The sequence below is a fragment of the Oncorhynchus clarkii genome, chromosome 14 (assembly GCF_045791955.1).
Source record: "Oncorhynchus clarkii lewisi isolate Uvic-CL-2024 chromosome 14, UVic_Ocla_1.0, whole genome shotgun sequence".
Taxonomy (NCBI): domain Eukaryota; kingdom Metazoa; phylum Chordata; class Actinopteri; order Salmoniformes; family Salmonidae; genus Oncorhynchus; species Oncorhynchus clarkii.
Window position 1 is genome coordinate 9,989,814 of NC_092160.1, and position 12,247 is coordinate 10,002,060.

The 12,247-nt window shown below is 40.6% G+C and overlaps 1 protein-coding gene across 1 annotated transcript; it reads left to right on the plus strand.

Annotated features, from left to right (window-relative positions):
* Positions 1-388: 388 nt before the first annotated feature.
* LOC139365958 (START domain-containing protein 10-like) lies at positions 389-10,302 on the plus strand. The gene is made up of 6 exons (XM_071103022.1): positions 389-867; positions 1,372-1,519; positions 1,953-2,056; positions 2,437-2,554; positions 2,702-2,754; positions 8,967-10,302. The coding sequence occupies exons 1-6, from the start codon at positions 682-684 to the stop codon at positions 9,180-9,182; spliced, it is 825 nt and encodes a 274-aa protein (XP_070959123.1). The 5' UTR covers positions 389-681; the 3' UTR covers positions 9,183-10,302.
* Positions 10,303-12,247: the final 1,945 nt, after the last annotated feature.

Sequence of the window (12,247 nt, forward strand, 5' to 3'; positions counted from 1 at the left end):
ATATATATATTGATTTGTAATGTATATTTTACCTCTTTTTCATCCATTTCTTATTGTATTGCCGGTCAAAGGTTATTAGCCCTAATGAATGGAATGTTGCCTAATCCATAGATGTATGGGCCTAATCATGCAATTCACAGTGCATCAGTGATTGTAACCAACGGGCCAATTTTTGTGCCACCAGGACGGATATTTTTGTTGTTGCATAAGATATTATGCAATTTCAATACGAGACATCATTTTTGCATAATATATTGTGCATTTACTATACGACACATGGACTTTTATCGTGACTTCTTTGCCAAACAAACTGCATTTATTACTTGATATAGTTTGTTGAAAGGGGCGTGGTCATGTTGAGAGGGGTGTAAAACTGCAGGTAAAGAACACCCTGCCCTGGATTTTAAGTACGAGACACACAAAGGGTTCTAGATAAGCTGGAAACTGGGTAGGTAAGGAATCTAACACAAAAATCCAGTCCAATTTGATATGCTAATCAGTGAGTAGAAAACCATATTTATCTCACTGTCACTACTAGAATAGCATTTTGTTAGAGGCAAGAGGGTCGGAGTGGATACACAACCAATTCAGTGACCTGTAGCATTTCGCTTCTTCTTTTGCTCGTTAGGTAGGCTACCGCTTTTTCATTCATTCATAAAGATTTATTGTTGGATATAAATTATGTCTCGAGTTCTCTCGGGAATTATACCAGACGAGGCAGTCTTTGCAGACTTCAGAAGACAAGCCTTGTCAACGGACAACTGGTACAGCAAATATGACAAGAACGGGATGGAGGTCTGGGTCGAGGTGGCCCCTGTAACATCCCCTCAAGGAAACAAAAACGTCCCAAAAGTTCACAAGATAAAAGTAAGGAAATCTTGGTTTGACTCAACTGTCAATTTGATACACTGTAATGTAAAACTAACAGTATGAAGCCATGGATCAGTCGAGTTGACAGTTTTATTTTTAATTTCAGTCAATTTAAACTTTAAATTATAAACAATAATAGGGGCATGCTGTATTCCATCACGAATATCATCGTCTGAATAGACATTGCATTATAAGGAAAATATGTTCCTCTCTTTTCTCTACTTTCCAATTTATCTCAATCTCTAGTCTTTTGACATTTCCATGTCCCTTGGAGACAGCATGACAGTTTTTCTGTTTTCCACCACAACCCTTTTGTTTTTGTGGCAACATTATCACAAGAGCATCTAGGGCGTGTTTCCAACTTTCCATTATCATTGGTTTATCTGGTGTCATATTTTATTACAGTGAGTACGCAACAGATAAGAGCAGATCTAGAGACAGATCTAATTAATGTATTATTTTACTCCAATAATCAATTTACTTTTGCTGTTTGTATTTCAGTGCAGAATGACCATAAAAGATGTGTCGGCCGCCACAATGTATGACGTCCTTCATGATGGACAGTATCGCAGGAAGTGGGACCCCACCATGTTGGAGAGCTTTGACATTGCCCGTCTCTCACCTAATGCCGATATGGGTTACTACTCATGTGAGTTCCTCTAATCTGCTAGAGATACGTGTGCTGTTCCACATTCCTCTCTCTTGTTTTATCTTTTCTCTCAGTGCAAGAACTTGACGGGTCAACTATACTAATGAGTCACTTTAAACCACAGGTTCAAACATGACATGACCACAGGTGAAAATGTGAAATAAATCTGGTATAAAGTCTCGTATTAAGATTCACTTCACTTTCCCCTTGCTTTAAGGAATCCCTTCCTCCATGGTACCCCTTCACCGAATCTTCAGGAGTTCAGACAAGGCATGAGTGACCTGTTTTTCAGAGTGTATTTAGTCAACACAAGAGTCCAGTTGCTGCCTCTGAATCTTTGGTTACCCTGACATTGAAAGGGGGGGGGGGGGGTGTTGTAAATGAGAAATCTTTCCTCAAGTTGTTTTAAATTTGTTGTCCTGTTTTTTTTCAGGGCTGTGTCCGAAGCCACTGAAGAACAGAGATGTGGTGACGCTGCGTTCGTGGCAGGTGACGGACGACGAGTATGTGATCATTAACTGCTCAGTCAAACACCCAGTATGTACGCCATGCACCTCCACCTCCTCTGTCTGTAGACTTTGGCTCTTAGCAACCATCCAGTACATACAGCAGTCTGTCTGCAGTTACTAATAGTTACAGAATGTGATATCAGTGTACATATACAAGGACAATTAGCTGACGTTGAGCCATAGGAATGGTAGAGCCGAGACTCATTGCAATAAAAGCATAATTTATTATTATTCATCCACATTTAAACCACCTCATCATGTATAAAGTGTTTCTCACTCAATATTTGCCTGGAACAGTATGGACGCGGCATATGACAGGGTTGTTACATGAATGTGTTTCTTGTCATTCACATGGCTTCAGAGTATGCAAGTGATAACGTCTCAGTTGATTTGGTTATTTCTTCACAGAAATATCCTCCCAAAAAGGACCTTGTGAGAGCCATCTCCCTCCTGACTGGCTACCTAGTGAAGGCCATAGGACCCAATAGCTGCTCCTTTACCTACCTCTCACAGGCTGACCCCAAAGGTGAGACCCACCTTCGACTGACCTGTTTCAAATCCTATGCTTCAGTTGTCTTTTCTTTGCTGAAAGAGATTTGATACAGAGTATGTTACACTACAGGTACCAAGAGTTGCAGTGATTATGGATTATTTGGTTCATTCTGTATTTCAGGTTCTCTTCCAAAGTGGGTGGTGAACAAAGCGTCTCAGGTTCTGGCTCCCAGGGTACGTGAATGACCTCAGACAACATTGTTATTAATCTCCCTTCGGCTAAAATCTTTAGCTTCTTTGTGTTTGACGACAGAGTTATAACTGGTTTTTAATTTAGCTCCAAAGCAACAGTCAGCCAATACCTGAGTGTGTGTTAGAGCTACAGTGATAATTCTTGTCTTTGAACTAGGTAGTAAAAGTGTGCAAATCGACGCACAGCGAGTGTGGGATTCAAGTCTCCTTAAATGACAATAGTAACCATAGAAACCCACTGGAAGGTCCTGCTCAGCTTTTTGACAATGTAGTCTCTCAGGCAGAGCAACTGACGTTCAGTGGCCCTGTAGAACTCGTTTTCCTGGTTTCGTAGCACGTGCAGCATTAAACTATTTAGGGCAAGGTGTATCTTTGTGTGTGAAACCAAGATTGTGTGTGTGGCTCATAGCTGTGATTGAATGTAAACCTTGACCTACTGATTAATGATCAACAGCTGGCTGCTCTTCAAAAACCTGTTTGAATAGCACCCCACTTACGTGCATTGTAATATCATTACATTATATAAGTTAGTAAAACACAAATGATAGCCCTTCTTACATCAGCTGATATATCAAAGTGCTGTACAGAAACGCAGCCTAAAACCCCAAACAGCAAGCAATGCAGGTGTAGAAGCACGGTGGCTAGGAAAAAAACCCTAGAAAGGCCAAAACCCAGGAAGAAACCTAGAGAGGAAGCAGGCTATGAGGGGTGGTCAGTCCTCTTCTGGCTGTGCCGGGTGGAGATTATTACAGAACATGGCCAAGATGTTCAAATGTTCAGCATGGTCAAATGACCAGCATGGTCAAATAATAATAATCACAGTAGTTGTCGAGGGTGCAACAAGTCAGCCGATCATTGAGAGTATCTCTACCGCTCCTGCTGTCTCTAGAGAGTTGAAAACAGCAGGTCTGGGACAGGTAGCACGTCCGGTGAACAGGTCAGGGTTCCATAGCTGCAGGCAGAACAGTTGAAACTGGAGCAGCAGCACGGCCAGGTGGACTGGGGACAGCAAGGAGTCATCATGCCAGGTAGTCCTGAGGCATGGTCCTAGGGCTCAGAGAGAAAGAGAGAATTAGAGAGAGCATACTTAAATTCACACAGGACACCGGATAAGACAGGAGAAATACTCCAGATATAACAGACTGACCCTAGCCCCCCGACACATAAACTACTGCAGCATAAATACTGGAGGCTGAGACAGGAGGGGTCAGGAGACACTGTGGCCCCATCCGATGATACCCCCGGACAGGGCCAAAAAGGCAGGATATAACCCCACCCACTTTGCCAAAGTACAGCCCTAGAGGGATAACATCAACCACCAACTTACCATCCTGAGACAAGGCCGAGTATAGCCCACAAAGATCTCCGCCACGGCACAAGCCAAGGGTTGAAGTTGAAAGTATTCACATTCCTTGTTACAGCCTGAATTCAAAATGGCTTTTTTTCACACCTTTACACACAGTAACCCATAATGCCAAAGTGAAAACGTGTTTCAGAAATATTTGCAAATTTATTGAAAATGAAACACATAAATATCTAATTTACATAAATATTCACACCCTTTAGTTAATACTTTGTAGAAGCACATTTGGCAGCGATTACAGCTCTGTCTTTCTGGGTAAGTCTCTAAGAACTTTCCACACCTGGATTAAGCAGCATTTGCCCATTTTATTATTTTCAGAATACTTCAAGCTCTGTCAAATTGGAACCAAATTGAACCAGGTTTTACTCTAGGATTTAGCCTGTGCTTAGCTCCATTCCGTTTCTCATTTTTCCTCCAGTTCTTAACAATTACAAGCATACCCATAACATGAGGCAGCCACCACTATGCTTGAAAATATGGAGAGTGGTACTCAGTATGGTGTTCTATTGGATTTGCCCCAAACATAACACTTTGTATTCAGGACAAAATTGAATTGCTTTGCCACATTTCTGTCAGTATTACATGCTGAGCACACTGCCTGCGTCGCGTGCGCGAGTGTTGCAAAATAAATGTACACATGTTATTCAATCATTGCACCCACACTGCTTTCGCGCCTCAGCGAGCGTCTGCGTGGCAAGGCGCTAAAATAGAAATAGGTTCTACTTGTGACGCTCAACATGTTGCAAGTCTGGCCTCTCCCATCTCCTCATTGGTTTTTAAGAGCATATACCACGTGCCATCTCCTCATTGGTTTTAAGGAGCATATACACACGTGGGAGATTGAAAGATGAACTGACGACCACACTCCAGTCGGTTGTAATAATGCACCATAGAGTTGGTTGCCAACAGCCATATAAAGTCCAAAGAAGTAAAAAAGAAGCCTAAGGACGGAGGATAGATGGACGAGAAAGGAATTCGGTTTACCGTTTATTCTGTGGATTAACTGTCGGAGTAGAGGACCTTGTGCCTTTCAGGTAAAATAACAACCCAATGTTTAAATCCCACGACAAATTAGCTAGCAACAGAAAGCTAGCTAGCTAATTGCCATAAATGTTTAATGCTTTTCAACCTGTCCCCAAATTAATATAATTGATTCAGAGTTTGTTTTGATATTTCAACCTGCGTGGCCTGATTGTGTCTGGTGTGGGGGTACAAAATCAACATGCACGCGATGGTGCACTTAGGCGCACACTCGCATTCGGTTTGGTTAGCATGTTACTTTAGTGCCTTGATGCAAACAGGATACATGTTTTGTAAGATTTTTATTATGTACAGGCTTCCTTCTTTTTACTCTGTCAATCAGGTTAGTATTGTGGAGTAAATACAATGCTGTTGATCCATCCTCCGTTTTCTCCTATCACGGCCAAGTCACCATTGGTGAAGTAAAGTCCCTGAGTGGTTTTCTTCCTCTCCGGCAACTGCGTTAAGAAGGACGCATGTATCTTTGTAGTGACTGGGTGTATTTATACATCTTTAAAAGTGTAATTAATAACTCCACCATGCTCAAAGGGATATTCAGTGTCTGCTTTTTTTTTAATTTTATTTTTTACCCATCTGCCAATAGGTTCCCTTCTTTGCGAGGAATTGGAAAACCCCCCTCTTTGTGGTTGAATCTGTTTGAAATTCGCTGCTGGACTGAGGGACCTTACAGATAATTGTGTGTGTGTGTGTGTGGGGGGGGGGATACAGAGATGAGGTAGTCATTCAAAAATCATATTAAACACTATTATTGCACATAGTCCATGCAACTTATTCAGTGGTGGAAAAAGTACACAATTGTCATACTTGAGTAAAATGAAAGATACATTTAATAGAAAATGACTCAAGTAAAAATCACCCAGTAAAATACTTTGTGAGTAAAAGTCTAAAGGTATATGGTTTTCAATATACTTAAGTATCAAAAGTAAATGTAATTACGAAAATCTAATTTCAAATTACTTACAGTTGAAGTCGGAAGTTTTCATAAACCTTAGCCAAATACATTAAAACTCAGTTTTTCACAATTCCTGACAATTAATCCTAGTAAATATTCCCTGTTTTAGGTCAGTTAGGATCACCACTTTATTTTAAGAATGTGAAATGTCAGAATAATAGTAGAGAGAATGATTTATTTCAGCTTTTATTTCTTTCATCATATACACTCAATTAGTATTTGGTAGCATTGCCTTTAAATTGCTTAACTTGGGTCAAACATTTTGGGTAGCCTTCCACAGGCTTCCCACAATAAGTTGGGTGAATTCTGGCCCATTCTTCCTGACAGAGCTGGTGTAACTAAGTCAGGTTTGTAGGTCTCCTTGCTCGCGCACGCTTTTTCAGTTCTGCCCACAAAGTTTTGATGAGATTGAGGTCAGGGCTTTGTGATGGCCACTCCAATACCTTGACTTTGTTGTCCTTAAGCCATTTTGCCACAACTTTGGAAGTATGCTTGGGGTCATTGTCCATTTGGAAGACCCATTTGCGACCAAGCTTTAACTTCATGACTGATGTCTTGAGATGTTGCTTCAATATATCCACATAATTGTACTTCCTCATGACGCCATCTATTTTGTGAAGTGCACCAGTCCCTCCTACAGCAAAGCACCCCACAACATGATGCTGCCACCCCCGTGCTTCACGGTTGGGATGGTGTTCTTCCACTTGCAAGCCTCCCCCTTTTTCCTCCAAACATAACGATGGGCATTATGGCCAAACAGTTCTATTTTTGTTTCATCAGACCAGAGGACATCTCTCCAAAAAGTACGATATTTGTCCCCATGTGCAGTTGCAAACCGTAGTCTGGCTTTTTTATGCCGGTTTTGGAGCAGTGGCTTCTTCCTTGCTGAGCGGCCTTTCAGGTTATGTTGATATAGGACTCGTTTTACTGTGGATATAGATACTTTTGTACCTGTTCCCTCCAGCATCTTTACAAGGTCCTTTGCTGTTGTTCTGGGATTGATTTGCACTTTTTGCACCAAAGTACGTTCATCTTTAGGAGACAGAACGTGTCTCCTTCCTGAGCGGGATGACGGCTGTGTGGTCCCATGGTGTTTATACTTGCGTAAAATTGTTTGTACAGATAAACGTGGTATCTTCAGGCATTTGGAAATTGCTCCCAAGGATGAACCAGACTTGTGGAGGTCTACAATTTTATTTCTGAGGTCTTGGCTGATTTCTTTTGATTTTCCCATGATGTCAAGCAAAGAGGCACTGAGTTTGAAGGTAGACCTTGAAATACATCCACAGGTACACCTCCAATTGACTCAAATGATGTCAATTAGCCCATCAGAAGCTTCTAAAGCCATGACATCATTTTCTGAAAAGTTCCAAGCTGTTTAAAGGCACAGTCAACTTAGTGTATGTAAACTTCTGACTCACTGGAATTGTGATAAAGTGAATTATAAGTGAAATAATCTGTCTGTAAACAATTGTTGGAAAAAATTACTTGTTTCATGCACAAAGTAGATGTTCTAACAGACTTACCAAAACTATAGTGTGTTAACAAGGAATTTGTGGAGTGGTTGAAAAACTGGTTTTAATGACTCCAACCTAAGTGCATGTAAACTTCCGACTTCAACTGTATATTAAGCAAACCAGACTGCACAGTTTCTTGTTTTTTAAATTTTACTTACGGATAGCCAGTGGCACACTCCAACACATTTAGACATACTTTACAAAGGAAGCCTTTGTGTTTAGTGAGTCCACCAGATCAGAGGCAGTAGAGATGACCAGGGATGTTCTCTTGATCAGTGTGTGAATTGGACCATTTTCGTGTCCTGCTAAGCATTCAAAATGTAACAAGTACTTTTGACTGTCAGGGAAAATGTATACAGTAAAAAGTACATGATTTTCTTTAGGAATGTAATGAATTCAAAGTAACAGTTGTCAAAAAATATAAATAGGAAAGTACAGATATCCCCCCCCCCCCGCCCCCCAAAAAAATACTTAAGTAGTACTTTAATGTGTTTTTACTTAAGTACTTTACACCACTGAACTTATTATGTGACTTTACACCTGAACTTATTTAGGCTTACCATAACAAAAGGGTTGAATACTTGACTCAAGACATTTCAGTTTTTCAGTTGTAAAAAAAAATCTAAAAACATAATTCCACTTTGGCATTATGTGGTATTGTGTGTAGGCTAGTGACAAACACATCTAAATGTAATCCATTTTAAATTCAGGCTGTAGCATAACAAAATGTGAAAAGGTCCAGGGGTGTGAATACTTTCTGAAGGCTCTGAGTATACAAAACTGTAAGAACAACGGCTCTTTCCAGGTGAATCCAGGTGAAAGCTATTATCCCTTATTGATGTCACTTGTAAAATGCACTTCAATCAGTGTAGATGAAGGGGAGGAGACAGGTTAGAGAAGGATTTTTAAGCCTTGAGAAAATTGAGACATGCATTGTGTGTTAGTGTGTGTGTGTGTGCCATTCAGAGGGTGAATGGGCAAGACAAAAGATTTAAGTGCCTTTGAACGGGCAATGGTAGTAGGTGCCAAGAACTGCAACGCTGCTGGGAATTTTCACACTCAACATTTTCCTGTGTGTATCAAGAATGGTCGCACCACCCAAAGGACATCCAGCCCATTTGATACAACTGTGGGAAGCATTGGAGTCAACATGGGGTGGTGGTGCGCAACTCAATATTAGGAAGGTGTTCTTAATGTTTTGTAAATTCACTATACACCTATATGCCTCTGGGCAGAACTGTATAAAAGTGCAGTAAGTGAGGGGGAAAAACTAGGCTGGGGCTCAGCTCTAGGTCTCTGACACCCTCCTCTCTCCCTGCAGGTGCTGAAGTGTGTTCACAAGGCCGGCCAGAGCTACCCCGACTGGAAGAAGCAGAACTCTCCGGATCAGAAGCCCTGGTTGTACCCAGAGCAGAGCATCCTGCCCATAATGGACCCATCTGAGCTGACCATCCAGCGGGCGGACTCTCTGGAGAACGTTGACGAGAGCACACAGCTTGACATTCAGGAGGGCGACAAGACAGAGGATAGCAGCTGAGCACATCTGTCAGAGGGGTTGAAACCTAGCCAAGAGAGGATATATGGACACGCTCACACAGACCTAAAGACTGAAGTCTATGACCTCTCCATGGCACTTGATCCCAATCTTTAAAGTCTCCGATCTACCCAAAATTAATTTAGAATTTATCCTGTTTTGACCTTATAAACCACCATTTGTGTCTTTATGGGTGATCAAGAGAATGAAATGTTTACATCTGTTTGGCCTTATGAAGCGGAAACGTCATACCAATGAGTGGCAATTCTGGTTCATCCACTCCGCTTGAACTGAACTGATAATTATTTGCCAACTAACTGTGCCAACTTCGCCGACAGTGCACTGGCAGAAGAAGTGTTAGATACTAGGACCTGGTTGTTGTTGATTGTGATACTTTTAGAAACATTAGCAGCATCAGGTCTATTATCAATTTCATATGTTTGGAATAATTCAGAACAAAGTTGAAGAATAGACAGGATTGGCGGTTTGATATCCTGAGTATAAATGAAAGTCAATAGAGGTGTATTTGTATGTTCTGTTTAAAAATTTAAAAAAACATTTTATGGGAAACCTATTTATTGAGCTACATTGTATAGACTTTACTATTCTCCTGATCAACGTGCACGTGGTAGCCAAGAGTATGGTTCAACCTCCACATGGATAGACAGAGTGTCTATCCATGTGGGTTCTCATATCAATATTTATTGAAATGTTGTGCAATCTGGGAGGGAGTCAATGGAGTTAATTCCATTGCTAGTTATGTACACTTGGGGGTTATGTACGCCTTTGTCTTACTGTAGGCACTGATTTATGATCCAATGGTGACTTAATTCAATGGAAATCTTTTCAGTAATATCACACTTAGCATTTTATCAAATGCACAGAGTGAGTTATTAACTGAATTGTACGAAATATGTTTTTTTTGTGTTATTACCTGAAGGATTGGAATTGCCGTCATAGATCTTACCCCTTTAAAGTGTATTTATTGTCATAAAGTTACTTTCAAATAATGTCATGACTGAGCAAGCAAGGATCTCGAAGTTAGCCTTGCAAACTGAGCTGTCAAACTTGACGTTGAAGACAAATGATTGGAACGTTTTGTTATAATAAATCTCAGATAAGATTCACGTGTATGTGCGTAATTACTTTGATTTGCTTTGTCAGTCAGGATGTCTTTATGGTGAGTCAGTCAACACAAACTCAAAGTGGAACAATTAGTTATTCTACTGTCGTGTCACTGGAGCAATATAAGAAGGCCTGATTTTGGTGTTGGTGTTATCAGGGCAGCTGCATGTGTAGCATGGTCTGATTGGCCTACATGTTGAGTCAGCTTCTGTAGCCATGTGGTAATGATTCTTTCATTGAAGAAAGCATATAAAAGCATATCAAATTAGGTTACTGGGAAGCTTGAGAAGCTTGATTTGTTTAGTATTCTACAAGAACATGATCTGTGAAGTGGGTCAGGACATATAGAGTATCCTGACTCCATCTGTACGGGCATTAATGGACACGACAGTGATTTAGAGTCACTATCCCATCTATTTCAGACATGTTAAAACAGATTTGGAATTCATTCTGTGCTGACAATTTATTAGTGAGGGACCGTGAACTGTGGCACAGAACACAAAATGTGATTTTGTTTCATGTATTGAGCTTCATACAAGGCAATTGGTGTCGCCATAGTCGACCTTAAAAGTCGACAGGTTATGTGAAATATTGTTTAAGGTAGTTAATAACACTAACAGTTAGTAGTCTGAAACAGTGCCTGCATCTTAGATAACCTCTAAACATTTCATACATATTTTACACAGAATAAAGGCATTATCAGGTCCTTGGTGCATTATATTTCAATTGTTTTTATTGTTTTTTAAAAGTAGACAAAGACAGAAAATAATCTACATTAACAGAGCGTAAATAAAGCAACAGGTTACATTGACACTATCTTATGCAGCAGCCGTTGGACAATAAAAAAATAAAAATGTCTATATAAGTACATGGATGTAAATATAAATAAGAAATATAAATTATAAAGGATATGGGGGGATTGCAGAGGCTACATTAAGTTCTCAGCTCAGAGTTTACGCTCAAAGTAGTTGCAAAATGGCTGCCAGACCTTATCAAACTTTTGAGAGGGTAGAATATTTTAGCGTCTCAAGTTAAAGATGGGCCATAACATCCCTAACCCAGAGAGATACTCCGCCAACCCAGTTTAAGATTGACCATAACATCCCTAACCCAGTTTAAGAGGCGGTGTTTCTGACTTCCACTCAAAAAGAAGAAGTGGGTGTGCCAGAAGGGACGAGAAGGCTATGGCCTCTGCTTGGGTGTGACAGAAAGTAAGCCCTTCGGGTCCTACCCCGAAAAGAGCGACGAAGAGATCTGGGACAATTTCCTTATTGCATATACAGTATATGAGAAAGTCTGAAAGATAAAGAGACAGAATGGAACTAGCGTCAGCATGACCAGTGCATATGATACACAGTGCCTGATGGCATCTAGAGCAGGTAGGGTCTATATCGGGATACAATCTGGCAAGTCTACTCCTGCAAAAGTGTAGGTGATGAAATACTTTAAACTGTAGTAACCCGTGTCTGACGCAGATAGAGGATGAGTGTATCCTGTCAATTTCAGAATGCCAGGTGATATCGGAGATCTTGCTTCCAAACTCTTCCTCCCAAGAATGCTTTACGTGGTCAAGAGTGGGGCGTGCCATACTCTGAATAATGTCAAACAGCATTGAAATATGTCTCTTTGCATAGGGATCTAGGCTCAAACATTCTTCAAGACAGCTAGTGGGTGGGAGAGATGGGAAAGAGGGTAAGATCTTTTTTGTAAAGTTGCGAATCTGCAGGTACCTAAAGAAGTGTCTGGTGTATACTGTGCTCTCTAACTAGATGTTCAAAGGGGATAAATAATCTGTAATGGAAAATTTATTTTACACTCTCAATCCTTTCTGAAACAATAGCTGGAAGGCTGTGTCTATGAGAGAAGGCATGAAGAGTGTGTTGGAAATAAAAGGCATGGATGAGATAGCTTGTCTATGTCCAAAGTGGATCCTAAGCATATCC

Coding starts and splice junctions, on each gene's coding strand:
- LOC139365958 (XM_071103022.1), top strand. CDS start 682: ATGTCTCGAGTTCTCTCGGGAATTATACCAGACGAGGCAGTCTTTGCA. Junction 1,520..1,952: donor CGATATGGGTTACTACTCAT/GTGAGTTCCTCT, acceptor GTTTTTTTTCAG/GGCTGTGTCCGAAGCCACTG. Junction 2,755..8,966: donor CTCAGGTTCTGGCTCCCAGG/GTACGTGAATGA, acceptor CTCTCCCTGCAG/GTGCTGAAGTGTGTTCACAA.